This window comes from Canis lupus, chromosome 30 (assembly GCF_011100685.1).
Source record: "Canis lupus familiaris isolate Mischka breed German Shepherd chromosome 30, alternate assembly UU_Cfam_GSD_1.0, whole genome shotgun sequence".
Taxonomy (NCBI): Eukaryota; Metazoa; Chordata; class Mammalia; order Carnivora; family Canidae; genus Canis; species Canis lupus.
The window spans coordinates 29,036,576-29,052,998 of NC_049251.1; the positions used below are offsets into that span (position 1 = coordinate 29,036,576).

Sequence of the window (16,423 nt, forward strand, 5' to 3'; positions counted from 1 at the left end):
CCAGGGTTCCTGGATGACACAGATGGTAGAGCATGCACCTGTTGATCTTGGGGGTCATAAGTTAGAACCCCACATTGGGTGTAGAGATTACTTAAAACCTTAAAAAAATTAATTAATTGGGACACCTGATGCTGCAGTTGGTTAAGCAGGCAGCTCTTGGTTTGGGCTCAGGTGGTGATCTCAAGATTGTGAGATCAAGCCCTGCGCCAACAGAGTTTGCTTCAGATTCTCTCTCCCTCTGCCCACCATATGTGCACATGTGCACACACGCTTGCACGCACTCTCTCCCTCTCTAAAATAAGTAAATAAATCCTTTTAAAAATAAATTAAAAATAAATAAATAAATAAATAAATAAATAAATAAATAAATAAATAAAATGCCGCTTCTACCGCTTTTTAGACTCTTGGTAATTTATATATGTCATCTTCAACTTTCTGAAATTATTTAGGAAATAAGCATAAATTTAAAACTGCTATATTATTAGCCCATTTCCATATTTTATGAACTCTGTATATACATGCAGGTATGTTTTTTCTAACTCATTAGCTCAGTAAAAGCAGGTAATATGCTGGCAAACTGAAGATCCTGCTTTGCTGTCATGTTTTATGTATGTTTGCACTTAGGCTTTCCTTAATTGTAGGCACTAAATTATGGGATTGACCTTTGGAAATTTGACTATGCCTTGTGAATGAAATTTTGAATACTTTTTCTATGAAGTAAATTTAGATTTTTTTTCCTTTTAACAGTGATAAATATTCTTAGCAGTGTTAAGCAATGTAGTATAAGTGGTTTAGAAGAGAACTAACAGTGGTAATTGATATGCAGTAATTTCTAAGCTTTAGCTTATGATTTCTGTTTCATACACACCCTTTTGGTAGGATTAGAGAGGTAGGAAACACAAGCTCTCTATTCCCATATAATTTCCAACTTCTCTGTGTACTTTTTAAAAAAGCAGGCATTCCTAGCCATGTCATTGAAACCAAGTTGCAGTATGTAACCCTGTTGATCCGATACTTCACCACATTCCCCTGTGCCCTCTCTCTCTCAGGACCAGTTCAGGAGCTTAAGCAGCTAGTAATGGTTGACCTAGGTTTTCCTGTTTGGTGTAGGGAAAGAATTGAGGGGTTGGGAAGAAGGGAACAAAACCAACCCAAAACACCAGATTCTAGTACTAGAGCTTTGTTTGAGTCCAGTGTGTCTTTTCACTGCTCAGGGAGTCAATGGTGCCTTTATGTCCCTAAGTGGTCTAGGTCAAGACACTACCACGGAGAAAAACAATTGCTTGAATCCCAAATTATTTAACAGTCAAAGACTTTTTCAGAAAAATAATTCCTCCAGGAAAGAGATTTGTGTGACATCAGGCAGCCGGAGCGTCTTCCTGCCAGGCCCTTTGCTTGGGTGAACATGCTAGATGAGAGAGGTTAGTGTCCCCCAGCACCAATGGAGGGATCCGTGACAGTATTTCTGAAAGAGCAAACCGAGCCCAGAGCTAGCTTAGGGTAGAACTGCTTGTTTCCTTTTACATCAGTTGCTTCCTTCTCCTCCTCCTGCTTTATACAGCAAGAGAATTGTTTGGTTTTAGACAGATGTGTATAACCAGCCCAAATATTGGCATGGCAACAACCGATGGATTGTGAGTATCCAGTGCTGCTTTGTGGAGGGTATGAATGGAGCCTACCCTTGGAACAGGGGGATGACTCTCTTGTCTAATTCATCCTGGGGCCCTGCCAGCATCTGTGGGGGCATAATATGTAACACAGAGACCCTAAGGCAAGATTATAGGATAGTATATAAAGCTTGGAGATGAAAGAAGTATCCCTTCTTATGTAGGACTTCTGTGGTTTACGATTCCTGGTGAAATGTGAGCAAGATCAGCACTGCTTTGGTTTATAAAATAATCCTCTTGTGCTCTGTTGTTCTCCACAGGAGATGGTATGAATGCTTATGTAGCCTACAAAGTTACAACACAGGTGAGTCCAAGTGACCCTACGGTGACTGACTTAATAGACGTGGGTGTTTATACCAAGAAGGTCATTATTCAGATTATTTCTGGGTATTTCTTTAGTTTCTTTGCCAACATCCTCCTTCAAGTTTACTCAAGATGGAGCAAGCCTGCATCCCTTTGGTAATCTCATCTGAGCCTTTCCACTTTTCTTCCAGAGAGCTAACACTTCAGTTTGAAACTTTGTAAGTTTTATTAAGACATGTGGTATATCTGATATATCCCCATCCCTCTTAGGAACTTTGTGGTTTAGAACTAGTTTGGTGGATTGCCCCAGACTATATCACCTGTTTAAAAATCATCACTTCTTGTGAGGTTCCCTATGTGGAGCTTCTTTTAATACTTTCCCTACCCTTTTACCCCTAGAGTCTGGTCTTCCTTTTTTATATAACATTAATGCATACAAAACTTACACAATGTTGTATGCAGGTTATGAAGCATAAAAAATGAAGCCCCGAACCTACCACCAGTCTTAAGATGAGTACCATTGAATCTACCTGCGTGTTTCTCCCTGTCATATCCCCTCCCTCACACCTTAAGGGCAGCCACTCTCCTGAGTCTCTCATTTCCTTTATAAAGAGTCTTCACATATGTATCTTTAAACAAAATACTGTTTTGCTTTGTTCTTAAGTTTCATAAAAACGGCATCGTGCTGAAAATAGTGCTTTCTTTACTAGCATTGTTTCTCAGACCCATCCATGTTGTGTGTAGCTGTAGTTAGTCCATTGTGTGATTATAGCATAATATATTTCTCCGTTTTCCTGTTGTGAATATTTGGCATGTTTCCAGTTTTTGTAATTATGAACCATGACCTTTCTTGCACATGTCTCCTAGTATACATATAGAAGAGTATCTCTAGAGTATATACCCAGAAGTAGTCCCCTGGGTCATAGATAGGGCAAATGTTGAGGAAAGGGAATACGAACTTTTGTTTTTATTTGTGGAATACAAATTTTTTCAAAGCCCTTGTACCAATTTATACTCCCATTGGCATATAAAAATTCTCCTTTGATATACTTCTTTGCCAATAATGGGCAAGGACAGCCTCCTTAAATTTTGCCTGCCTGGTGAGTATTAAATGGTCTGTCATCATGATGTAGGCCTAATCTTTTTTTACTAGAAGTCTCCTTCAAGTTTATTGTCTCACTGCTATTTGTTGGCCTGCCACCTGTGAGTTCCAGATTCAGTGACACCTTAGAAGCTAAAATGTCTACATTGTGGACATTTCACTTAATCCTCCCCCTTTAGTCTGTCTTTAGTTTCACTGCTTTAATTCCAGGAACCAATACCCTTAATTAAGCAGTGCAAGATGAAATAGTTACAGGTAACCATAGATTTCCATTTTAAACTAGATTTCAACATCAGTTTCCTTTTAGAGGAAGAGTTCCTAACCTGGATGTGGAACTGGATTTCAATTTAGTTACTTGCCTTTATAATCCTATACATTTTATGTTATGCATTTAAAATCCTTATTCTGAGAAGGGCTCTGTAAACTTCCAGACAGCCAGAGGGGGACTGTAGTTCAGAAGGTTTAAGAATCTCAGCTTTGAAGAAAGTTGTTTGCTGGGTAGCTAAAGGACAGGGATCTAGGAAGTAGATTCCTTTCACTTAAGCCAGATGACTTTAAAGATCTATACTCATCTTCTATTTGAAATGAAATTGCCTTGTGTTTTTTCTGTCCCCAAGACGAGCTTACCAATGTTCAGGAGTAAACAGTTTGCAGTGAAAAGAAGATTTAGTGACTTTCTGGGTCTTTATGAGAAGCTTTCGGAGAAACATTCTCAGAATGGCTTTATTGTCCCTCCTCCACCTGAGAAAAGCCTAATAGGTAAGCTATGTGGTCTTTAATTCTTCTTGGATTTTTTTCCTTTGCATTCCTTCTGTAGTATAGTTTCTAATTAGTATAAGAGACTACTATTTTTTAAAACATTTTTGTTTAGGTATCCCTGGGTGGCTCAGTGGTTTGGCGCATGCCTTTGGCCCAGGATGCGATCCTGGAGTCCCGGGATAGATTCCCACGTTGGGCTGCCGGCATGGAGCCTGCTTCTCCCTCTGCCTGTGTCTCTGCCTCTCTCTTTCTCTCTCTATCATGAATAAATAAAATCTTAAAAAAAAAAAAAAGATTTTTGTTTAAACCAGATTTTATTTATTTATTCACGAGAGAGAGAGAGAGAGAGAGAGAGAGAGAGAAGCAGAGACACAGGCAGAGGGAGAAGCAGGTTCCATGCAGGGAGCCTGATGTGGGGACTCAATCCCGCATCCCAGGATCACGTGCTGAGCCAAAGACAGATGCTCAACCGCTGAGCCACCCAGATGTCCCAAGAGACTACTATTAAAAGCGTGGAATCTTTTTTTTTTTTTTTTTTTTAAAGATTTTATTTATCCATTCATAGAGACAGAGAGAGAGGCAGAGACACAGGCAGAGGGAGAAGCAGGCATCATACAGAGAGCCTGATGTGGGACTCGATCCAGGGTCTCCAGGATCACGCCCCGGGCTGCAGGCGGCGCTAAACCACTGCGCCACCGGGGCTGCCCAAAAGCGTGGAATCTTATGGTCAGGAAAGATAGTTCCAGCATTTTCCTATAAATCACATAAGGTCTACAGAAATAGCGTGTTTTGACATGTATTCTTCCTTCAGGTGCAGTAGGAAGCTCTGCTTTGAGCTTTCACAGCTCTGTGTGTATGGGTGTGTGTGTGTGTTGTGTTGTGTTTATGTTTGTATTGGTATCAGGAGTCTTAAATGATTCCTGTTTCCTCCAGACTGAAATGTTCTAAGTAAGATGGGGGCCCGAGGGAGCCAAGGAACATTCCCATTGCCATCAATTGATGTTTGTTAATCTATACTCAGAGTCCTGTGGCCCTCTTTTGGAAAATGTATAATGTTCTGCAAGTCTCAGAGTTTAGAACCTTCAACACTTTGCATCTAGTTCAAAATATGACTCTCGTGTGAAGAACCTTTTGTTCATGCACCTCATAACATGAAAGTGTAGAAGTGGCCTTTGGTTATTTTTTGTAATGCTGTTCTCATTGCCTTTCCTTCTGTGGGCTTTTCTACAGGTGTTTGTTTTTAATTCACAATGATTTAAAGTTATTTTTACTTTTTAAATTCCACTCCAGGAATGACAAAAGTAAAAGTTGGGAAGGAAGATTCTTCTTCTGCAGAATTTCTTGAAAAACGGAGGGCTGCTCTAGAAAGGTAAGTGCCATACAACCATTTTCCTGAATGATATAAGAACAGGAAAACAGGTAGGAACCTGAAATTGAGACTTAATTATGAACAATTCACTGGAGTTAGTAGAGATGAGAGTCAACTGAATTAAAGACTCACACTTCTGTAAGTTCTCCAACATTTCCTAAGTCTCTGATCTTCCCACCTTAAGAACAGACCATCTTTTCTTTCCTCATCCCGAGTGAGCAGTTAAGGATATTCCCTTTGACAATCATCTATGACTGGCTCTGAGGTCTCTTTCTGAGCAGTTATGTTTCTTCCCTTTTTAGAAATATGTGAAGAGTATGAATTTCAATGTGTTTAAAAGCAGAGTCACATTCAAGTGCCTTATCTGAGGACATCTTAAAGTAATGAAAGATGTACCTTTGCCAACACTGTATAACACCCCAAACCTTGTGAGGCCAGGTTGACTAACCAGATAACTGTTAATACCCTGTAGGTACCTTCAAAGGATTGTGAATCATCCTACCATGTTACAGGACCCTGATGTCCGGGAGTTCTTGGAAAAAGAAGAGGTTAGTATTATACAAACTGAATTGCATAATTTATATCTGCCTCTAGTGAAATGAAACTAGTTCATTCAACAAACATTTGAGCACTTTACATGCATTTGGCTTAATATAAGACTATATTCTAATTTGTAAGCCCTCAAGAATGACAGGTATTTTTCAGCCTTTGAAATAAAAAGTTCTGCCTATAATTGAAAGCAACTGGTTTTAAAGGTCAAACTGCAGCCTAGTTTTGTCTTACTGGAACAACACAATGATCTACTTGGCAAGTCCTTTGCATGTCTTTCATAGGTTACTATTAGGCTCAAATTGAATGCTTATTTTGTGCCAGGAGCTGAGAGGCGTTGGTTCAAAACCACTTACCACAGACCACAGAACTGCCATGTAGTGAAAGTGTTGATTCAAATAGACCATCTTTTTTACAGGCTATGCATAGTCTTTTCATAATTGTGAAAAGTTGGAGATGGCCCAGTTGCTAAAAATTGAAGAAGTAAGTGAAATATATCAATACAACATATACTTTATTCTCATCATTAACAGAAAGTATACAGAAATGTTTATATATATTCATTGAAAATATATATTAAAAAAATTACGTGGAGTGCCTGGCTGGCTTAGTTGGTGAAGCATGTGACTCTTGATCTCAGGATCTTGAGTTCTAGTGTGAGTTCGAGCTCTACATTGTGTGTAGAGCTTACTTTAAAAGAAATTATAAAAAGTGAAACTTGAAACAGCATGTATATAGAGCTATGGGAACATGTTAGTCATTAAGGATGGAAAACAAACACTGGAATGAAATAATGTATCTCATATGAAAGAAAACTAGAAATAAGTTAGTGACAAGGTGGGGCTATCATTGTGTATTTGTTTTTTCATTTTGTTTTTACTTTTAAGTTTTTATTTAATTTGCATATGATATGCATTACTCTAATGAAGAAAATGGTACTAAGTATATCGAATTCCCCCCACCAAATGAAATTTTTTTAATTAAAATTTCTTTGCTTAATGCAAAAATCTTTTCATTCCTCCTCTGGGATTTCTATATATATTTTTCCTTTTTTTGGCCCCTCATCCCCATGTTATAACCCCTAAAAAAGAATTTGTCTACAACACTGTTGATACTTTGGGCCGGATCATTCTTCGTTCTAGAGAGCTGCCCTGTGCATTATAGGTGTAGCAGCATCCCTGGCCTCTATTCACTAGACTCCAATAGCATCCCCTCCCCAGTTTTAATGACCAAAATTATCCGCAGCAATGGCCAAATGTCCCCTGGGGGGCAAATGTGCCCCAAGTGAAAACTATTGCCCTAACAGCCCTGAGCACTAAAATCTAATTTTTCAACATGGTATATACTATATTTACTATAGGTTCTTTTGGATCCCTTCCATGCTCTAGGAAAGTTGTGGTAGGGCTGAACCAACTAAATTGTTCTTAAATGTTTGACATGCTTGGCTTAATAAGGTCATCCCTAAAAATACCCTCAATCTGAATAAATAACACTCCTGTCCTTAGTCCTTTGTTCACTGAGAAAAATCCAAATGGAATCACAGCACAGCTTCAAAGCTTCTCAAGACCTTTCATCCAGTTTTGTCCAGAGTATACTAATCCAAAGGATCTTTTAACAAAAGCATGTTTGATATTTAAGCAGTTTGTGCCTGGGATGGCAGACAGTCTCAACACAAGGTCATCAGACCACATAACAATCTTACTCTCCTGTCTTTCTGCATACTGTATCAAAAGCTGAACATTTTCCTAATTCTGTAGGTAACATAGAATTATGTGTAACATAGCCCTTTTAATTTTTTTTTTTTCTGTGTGTGCTAGTTACAGATGTGTCTAACTCCTTTGAAAACAACAATCTCCAGTTCAAATAATTTGTTTGGCAAGTTTTGGGCATGCCATCTGATGGATACTAATTCTTCTGAACCTAAAATAGGGGCAGCAGATAACATGCCATCCCGCCTTCTTGGTCTTATAGCTGCCACGCGCCGTTGGTACCCAGACATTGAGTGGCGCTGGTCTCCTCAAGATGTTCAACAAAGCCACAGATGCAGTCAGTAAAATGACCATCAAGATGAATGAATCAGACATTGTGAGTAGCCCAATTCCTCTCACCTTCCCCTGCCCCATCCCTCCCACCTTCCCCTGCCCCATCAATCTTATGGGTGAGAAGCCCTGAGGAGTCCTGAATTTCTCAGAGACTTTCCTTTAAAGATAATTCGGTCCCTTTTTGAAAAAACTGCTAAGGAATATGCTGTGCTGTATACCTACATGAGTCCCCTCCATTAAAGATCTGGGCTTGTGTGTTTCAGTGGTTTGAGGAGAAGCTCCAGGAAGTAGAGTGTGAAGAGCAGCGCTTACGAAAACTGCATGCTGTTGTAGAAACTCTAGTCAACCATAGGAAAGGTAACAACGTCGGAAATACACTTGGAGCTGGGGGAAATTGATGTCTCCATTGAGCTGGAGATGGGAGGGCATCCTGTTCCCAAGTTTATCAGCCATTCAAGTTGAAATTCTCAGCCCACCTAGTCCTTGATGTTCTCATCAAAAAAGTATGCCCTGCACCTCCTGCCTCAGTCACTGTAAGCATTGACTTTTTCTACCTGGAACATGGACTTAAGAGCTGATGTGGTTTGAATTGGTGGCTTATATCTGAAGTGATGTCACACATTTTAGCTACATGGTCAAATTGGCAATACATAAATTCAGGGAAACCATGTATGTCTCCTCACCTTGGCCTAAGAGCTAGTAAAATTTGCCAAGTTTGAATGCTCTGCCTTAAACATGGCAATAAACAGAAATCCGAACAGGCAGAGAACAGTTAGAATGAAGGCAATGTAAGACTTGGCAAGATATGGCCTAGTCCATGAGCCACATCAGGCCCTGACCTACTGCTACAAGCTAGGAATGGTTTTTACATTTTTAAAGGGATGAGTGAAAAAAGAGAAAATGAGACCAGATGTGGTCCTCAAAGCTTAAATCATCTGGCCCTTCACAGAAAAAGCTTGTCCTGCTCTGGAAGATGTAAGAGTAGGCAGTGTGCACAGACTCTTAACAATGAGCTTTAAAAAAAATAAAAATTAAAAATAAATAAATAAACAAACCAATGAGCTTTAACATGAAAATTAAAATCATTTGGCCTGTTGGTATCAACTGGCCCCTAGTTCTCAGGAATATTGGAACTGCTTCCTCCAGGTAGTCCTCAACCTAGTGAAACTTAGGCCAGCAGGTGCCTCTCCCTGCTCGTGTGACCACACTGCATTCCCCTCACTCTTTACGTACAGCCATGGTATAAGTGACTGGGTTGCAGAGTCCCCTGTTGTTAGATACACAGAGGCAGGTTTGCTAAGGCATGCCATGTGGTGCCAGCTGACTTGTCCCTTTTCCTTGAGATCAGAGGCCTCTGCTGTCTTCTTCCAGAGCTAGCGCTGAACACAGCCCAGTTTGCAAAGAGTCTAGCCATGCTTGGGAGCTCTGAGGACAACACAGCATTGTCACGGGCACTCTCCCAGCTGGCTGAGGTGGAAGAAAAAATTGAGCAGCTCCACCAGGAACAGGCCAACAATGACTTCTTCCTCCTTGCTGAGCTCCTCAGTGACTACATTCGTCTCCTGGCCATAGTCCGTGTAAGCCTCTGTTTCCTTTCCTCTTTCTCCCCCCGTCCTTGATTTAATTTGTCTTTCTTTTGCTTTTCCCCTCTCCAAGAAGCTTCCATCCATTATAGCTGAAAATAGGTGTAACTTTCTTCTACTCTCAAGAGAGACGGTATCTTATGAACCAAAAAATCCATTTAACTGTTAGCTAGTTATCACTGAGTCATTTTGAGGCCGACAGTCAGTTTTTCAAATGCATTTAGAGAAAAGACTATTCTTGAATTTCCAAGTAGGCCCCTCATTATTATTGAAGCTGGACAGTGCTCCTTTCATCAAACAAGGTTTATGACAGGCCTGCTGTCTCGGCTCCCTGGAGCAGTGACTTCCTCAGTCCTTTGGTCTTTGCCTCCTTAACAGTAAGCAGCAGCTTTGCCCAGGTACTGGCTTCACTTGTCCCTCTGTTGTGGGTAGTCAGGTAATTACACGGAACGGCTTGGCATTGCATGGAGGAGTGTGGCCAGGGGGTAGAGAGAGCTTGTCACCAGAGTCCTTTGTGTGCTGTGCTGACCACTGGTAACACCGCAGCCTACCTCTTCTCCTGGTAACCAGGGCAGCCTGGTTTCCCATGACCTTTTAGAGCAGCCAGGGAAGCTCCTTTGGGCAGTGGTATTAGCTCTTACATGGCCTCCCCGAGACAGAGAAAGAGCCAGGAGAGATCCTGGCACCTGTCTTATAAGGGCCTTACACGGAACCAGCTTGGGACCAGAATGAGCCCCTGAGTTAGAACAGAGCCACCCTCACTCCTCGCCTCCAGCATCTCCCCCACTAGGGAGCTCCCATGTTGTCAAGAACCTAGCTGCTCCCAGGGCTCTCGTTTCCTCCATGGTAGAGTTGCTCAATATAGCCTGTGAGGTTGTTCATTGCCCTCTCCTGCTCACCCCAGAGTGATAAGAGGCTGGAAAAATAACCTACTTTGGAATTCCTAGATCTGGTCAGACTACAAAGACTGGAGCGCCACCTCAGGGCCCTCTCTGGGGAGCTTCCAGAGGGGGCATTGTGTGGAGTCTCAGGAGAGCACAGCTCTAGGATGTGACCTCCTAGGCTGGGTGAGCCCCTGTGGACAGTGGGGAGAGAGGCCCAGCCTAGAGCTCCATGCAGAGGCTGGGGCAGCATGTCTGTGCAGAACTTCAAGCTGGGATTTTTCTCAGACTCTTCAACTGCCCTCCTCATAATCATGAGCTGGCAGTGGTATAGAGGAGATGAACAAATATTTCTCTTTTGCTTTTCCCTGAACCTGGAGCTGCACTGCTCTTAGCCCAGAGGTTTAGGCTTGAGTCTTACATGGATATGAAGTTACCCTTTACCCATCCTTTGACATTGAGCTGCTAAGAAATTACAAGTGAGCACAAGTGGCAGTCAGTGCCAGGAAAGGTGAATTTAGTGGCATTCACTCCTCAAGTTTCAAACTTTGGCACTATGGAGACCTAGGAAACATCCAGGGAACTTCCCGTAGTGAAGGAGAGCAAATGGAACAGGGCTAGGAGTCTGGCCCCACACACAGACCTCTCATCCAGGCTGCCTCTTGAAGTCTATTAAGTGGAGGTGGTACATGGTGTGGATAGGCCAACAACTATCCTCTGGAAATGTGATCAAGGGACTGGAAACAGGGAAAACAAGCAGTGGACCTGTGAACCTAAATAGCCTGCAATAGTTGAGTGTATAAATGAGATGGAAGCTGTGTGTCCCCTGGTAGCTTCAAGCATTCATTTAAAGATCTGTTAAACTAACCTGTATACTATTGGGCATATATAATAATAGGGTTGCTTCCTTAGATTGACCTTAGCTTGTATATCCCCCCGGGCTGAGGTAGGTCTCCAATTATGTTACTATGTTATAGGTCCCCTGCTTGTTTTCTCTGTATTCTGCGTATGTCTAATTATTAATTGATAATTATTAATATAATGTCAGTGGTTTCTATTAGATTGTAAGCTCCATTAAAAAGCAGAACCATGTGTTTCATACCTCAGTATATCCTTAGTTCCTGGCATATGGCAGGAGTTCAGGAAAAGTGTGTAGACCCATGGACTCATCTGAGAGAGGCAGTTTGGGAGCCATAGTGCTGGGCATTGGCATCAGGCCACCTACTGTGCTCCCAGCCATCCAGCCTTGGGAGTCGCATGAAGCAGCATGGCCCTGGCCTTCTGGAGGGTTGGAAAGGAGTCTTACCCAAGCTTGTGCTGTTTAATGTTAAGCTTCCAACTGGGCACTAACATGTGGCTGCAGAACCTGTCCTTGCTCGGTCCTTCTCTAGCACAGCTATTGGAAGAGCCAGCCTTTCTACCCTTACCCCCTCCTTCAGGCTGGAGCCAGTGGAGCTCCTGAAGGGCTGGTTGTGCTCTTCCCCAACCCCCCACCCTTACAGGCTGCCTTCGATCAGCGCATGAAGACATGGCAGCGCTGGCAGGATGCTCAAGCTACACTGCAGAAGAAGCGGGAGGCTGAGGCTCGGCTGCTTTGGGCCAATAAGCCTGACAAACTGCAGCAGGCCAAGGACGAGATCTTAGAGGTGAGGCCCCCCAAGGCAGATGAGTGGGGGTATTCTACTGTCTCCCCAGTGAGCCTAGGTCCCATCCCACCCAGATGCTTGAAACCCCACAGCAGACAAGAGAGCTATTTGAGCCTAAAGGATGGTGGCTGCTGAGGAAGCCTCAGAAGAGTCCAGGCTTGCCTGAAGGCCTGACACTTTTTCCCTTTTCCCATTCCACCCAGACTTGTCAGATAAGAATCTCTTTAAGAGGGGTCCTGGGTGGGTCTTAGAAAAACTCCAAGGTGACTCAGATATGCCCCTCTGGTGAGAACTAAATTCAGTTCTCTGGAACTCCCAACTCTGCTGGTGGGTACCTAAACCAGAGGCTTTGGAGTGCCAGAACTTCCTTAGAGACCAGGCCTGGCCTGGGGCACACAGCATCTCTTTTCCAGCCAGATGGCCTTACACACTGAATCCCATATGGTTTCTAATCTTACCCAGAGAGAGAAACAGACATAATGACCAATTGAGGTCTCATGTGTAGAATTGCTGTCCAGAGGGAAAGACTCAGTAATGATACTATAGTATTAAGTGATCCTGTCTTTCCCCTTTTCTTCCCAGTGGGAGTCTCGGGTAACTCAGTATGAAAGGGACTTTGAAAGGATTTCAACTGTGGTCCGAAAAGAAGTGATACGGTTTGAGGTGAGATAGAACATCCTATTTCTCACAAGTGTGCAGTGCCTGGTTTAGTGGTGGTGTTGGTTTTGTTCAAGTCTATTGAGTCAGGAGACAGACGGAAGTGCTGGTGACTTGGTAGTTGTTGTGAACCAATACCGCCTTCTATGTGTGTTCACGTTTGTGTTCTGAGGCAAGGTAGCTGTCCTGTACGTGTTGCTAGACCAGAGCAGCTAGACACAGAACAAAGCTTGCAGCTGTCCTTTGTCTGTCCTCTGGTCCTCTTTCCTCTCTCTTCTCTTCCTCCACCCCCCTTCCCCCCTCTGACCCCCCGCCACCCACCATGAAGAAAGCTTTGCAGGGCCTTGCAGAAGCTGTTTGGCTGGAAGTTATAGCTATTCCAACTACTGGCTGTAGTTTCTGGGGCTGTGTTTGGCCTCAGTCAGCAATAAACACCACCATCTGATCAAGAGGGGTAGGAGTAACTGTCTGGATGATCACTCTAGAATCCTGTCTCCTATAGAAAGAGAAATCCAAGGACTTCAAAAACCATGTGATCAAGTACCTTGAGACACTCCTGTATTCACAGCAGCAGGTATGTAAGTTATACATGACTTTCATCCTCTGTGCCTGATCCAGAGGCCTGCTGCCTACTTTGGGCTTTGGTAATGGGATGGGCTAGGCTGGCCCTGTTGCTCTAACATGGAACATCTAGTAGGGTCTTTTGCTAAGCAGGATTGCCCGAATCCTATAAGAAATTAGTTTTAAAGGAAAAACTCCACTTAACCCTCTAAAGGCTGAGGCACCAGGCAGTGTGGTGAACAGTGGGCCCCATTGTGAGGAGCTAACTGAGCTGGGCAAAGCTGTGGCCCCCACAGGGGTACTCCCTCCAGGGCAGAACCAGGAGTATCTTTAGTGATTTCCCTTGAACTTGATGCTTCCTCTTAGTCTAGAGACAGGTCAGGGCAGTGTGGCTTGCTGGCCAGTCTGTCCCAAGGTCCACTCAGCCTAACCATTTCCTCAGCTTGCCTCAGCTCCAGCCTCCCTTGAGGTGGCTCAGGCATCTGAGGGAGTGCCATGCATGGCACTGTGCTTGCTCCCCTCCCAGGCTCAGGCTCTGCCACTAGGTGGGGGCACTTGCTTACTGTCCCCACTTCTTTGCAGCTGGCAAAGTACTGGGAAGCCTTCCTTCCTGAGGCAAAGGCCATCTCCTAATGGACCAAGGACACCAGAATCCACCTGCCTGACGCTGCCTTTTTATACACTGTCCTCCACCTCTGCTGGACTCCAGTGATGCATCCTGCCTAGCCTGGACTTTACCCCTTCCTCCCTGCCCCCACGACCCCTGTCCCTATTCTAACCATTACTTCATTTAGCTTCCATATATATTTTCTTACCTGAGAGAATAGTTTCTTGCTTTAAGCAAAAGACCTACACTAGGTGGTGGAGTTAGGGGATAGGGGTGGAGTACTGATATAAATATATAAATACAAATGTATATTTTTCAGGATGTGGTTAGGAACTGGGAATAACGTTTTCTGTTACTCCTGATGGTGCCATGAAAAGATTATGTAATAAAATATTTTAAAATCAGGTCACATGCCTCAGAATGGTCTTGCTTTTTGCTTTAGGCTGGGAAACTGTTGGGAAGCAGGTCTGGAATACTCTGAACCAAGAAATTGCCCAAGTTGAGGAAGTTTCTCTCTACAGGAGTTTACAAGCTTTTGCTGCTGTTTCCCTATGGAACTAGAATTTCTTTTTTTCTATCTACCTCAGCTACCTGCTCGGAGGGTCTCTTAATCTGTTTAATTCTTATTCCTACTTTTTTAGGGAAGGAGTTGTAAAGACATCTCTTACAGTAATAGGGTCAAAATGGATTCTCCTGCAAAGGAGGCCGACTCTCTTTTATTCCTACTCTGTTTCCCTTGGCTGCCCAGGGCTCTCTGAATCTTGCCCTCTGAGAGCAGTCATGTGTTCTGAACTTCTTTTTGCCCATGTCCTCAGTAGACTGATGTTAAAAGTGTGAAGGGGCTGATATGGACTTAACACTTTATCCGCACTGCAGCAGAGCCAAGCACTCCGCTTTAGATAAGGCCACCCAGGAGTTCCTAAACTGTTTGAGGTTCCAGGAAGCTTTACTGCCTATGCCCAGGACATAGCATGCTAAACGAGGCCCCAAGTGTTGTCCACACAGTCCAAGGACATTCAAAGGGGTCTCTGTCCCGGCCTGGCCAGGGAGGCTCAAGTCTCAGATGCGCTGTTGCTGGGCTTCCCCTCAGCTGTATCCACAGCTGCTGAAACTGGCTGGTCAGAGTGGACTGTGAAAGCTGCTCTGTGGCGTGGGGTTGGCAGACTGCCTGCCATGGAACCTTGCCACTCCTGCCTCCCCTCCTCCAGCCCGAGACTCCCTTTTCTGAGGGTGCTTCATACCTACTCTGTTAGTTCTCTTTGGTGGGTGGTTAAGGTTTGGGAGGGGTGAAGCTTGAGGCAAGAGAATGCAGTAAACAACACTGATTTCCAGTACACCAGCCTGGTGGGGGCAGGGATGTGGGGGGTGCAGTGCTGGCAAGTATCTTTTTCAACGGGTTGATTTTTGGGGAAAAAAATCTGGCTCTTCCTACCCTCCAGTGTCCTCATTACCACCCTTGATTTAACCTTCCGGTCCTTACGTGTTTGTTTTTGCATAGTTGTCATAATATACACAAAATACTTTGTATCCTGCTTTTATCATTCAGCACTATGTATTTTATGAGCATTTCTTCTATATTGTTGTATATCTTCACATACTTTTATTTATTTATAAGGCTATGTAATTTTAAAGCTTCCACAGAGTGACTGTTCCATAATTCTGACTCATCCCTTGTTGTTGGATTCTTGGTTGTTTGGTAAATTTTAAATTTTAATAGAATTTCAATCCTATAGAAAAGTTACAGGATATCACAAAGAACTTCCATAGGAACGCCTGGGTGGCTCAGCGGTTGAGTGTCTGCCTTCCGCTCAGGGCGGATCCCAGGTCCGAGGATCAAGTCCCCCCTCCCCCCCCCCCCAGCATCGTGCTCCCTGCAGGGAGCCTGCTTCTCTCTCTGCCTATGTCTCTGCCTCTCTCTCTCTCTCTGGTCTCTCATCAATAAATAAATAAAATCTTTATAAAAAAAAAACAAAACAACTCCCATATATCCTTTACCCAAATTCACCAAGTTTTACATTTTACCTTATTTGCTTTTTGACTTATTATCTATGCTTACATATTGTATTTTCTGAAGCATTTGAGAAAAGTTGCAGACATTGTGCCCTTTTATCCCAAAATCTGTAGTATACATTTCCTTAAGTACAAGGACACTCTCTCATAACTTAAAACCATAAGTACGGTTATTGAAATCAAGTTTGACACTGAAATAATACTGTTATATAACTCACGTCCATATTTAAATTTTGTCAGTTGTCCCAGTAATTTCCTTTATAGCAATTCTCTTTTTCCTGGTGCAAGATCATGTGTTACATTTAGTTACACAGGATTACAGGGTCTCTGTTGATCCAGAACTTTGGTTGGTTGCCATTCATTACCTTTGCATTTTTGAAGAATATTTGTAGAATATTCCTCAATTTGGATTGGTCTGATGACTAGATTAGGGTTTTGCAATTGGGAACATCACAGAAGTAACATCCTCCATGCATTTTATTTTTTTTCCTCAGTGCATTTTAAGTTGGCATATCATGGCAGTTGGTCCTGCTAATGCTGCAGTCAACTCTGATCACTGTTACTATTTTCCCCTTTGTAATTAACAAGGAATTTGTGAGTTGATACTTTGAGATCATGTAAATATCTTGTTCTCTTCCATTGTTCTTTTCTAACCCCATAATCTGCATTTACTGGTTGGCACCCTAC

At 42.9% G+C, this 16,423-nt stretch overlaps 1 protein-coding gene across 3 annotated transcripts in view; it reads left to right on the forward strand.

The window, feature by feature from the left end:
- SNX1 (sorting nexin 1) overlaps positions 1-14,133 on the forward strand; it is a 41,232-nt gene extending 27,099 nt beyond the window's left edge. For all 3 annotated transcript variants that reach the window (XM_038580651.1, XM_038580650.1, XM_038580649.1), the window contains exons 5-15: positions 1,928-1,971; positions 3,690-3,831; positions 5,122-5,200; positions 5,673-5,748; positions 7,721-7,834; positions 8,055-8,148; positions 9,163-9,368; positions 11,758-11,901; positions 12,484-12,564; positions 13,061-13,132; positions 13,702-14,133. In XM_038580651.1, coding sequence (XP_038436579.1) covers positions 1,928-1,971; positions 3,690-3,831; positions 5,122-5,200; positions 5,673-5,748; positions 7,721-7,834; positions 8,055-8,148; positions 9,163-9,368; positions 11,758-11,901; positions 12,484-12,564; positions 13,061-13,132; positions 13,702-13,752 — 1,103 coding nt within the window. In that variant the 3' untranslated portion in view covers positions 13,753-14,133. The remainder of the gene's footprint in view (positions 1-1,927; positions 1,972-3,689; positions 3,832-5,121; positions 5,201-5,672; positions 5,749-7,720; positions 7,835-8,054; positions 8,149-9,162; positions 9,369-11,757; positions 11,902-12,483; positions 12,565-13,060; positions 13,133-13,701) is intronic.
- The last annotated feature ends 2,290 nt before the right edge of the window (positions 14,134-16,423 follow it).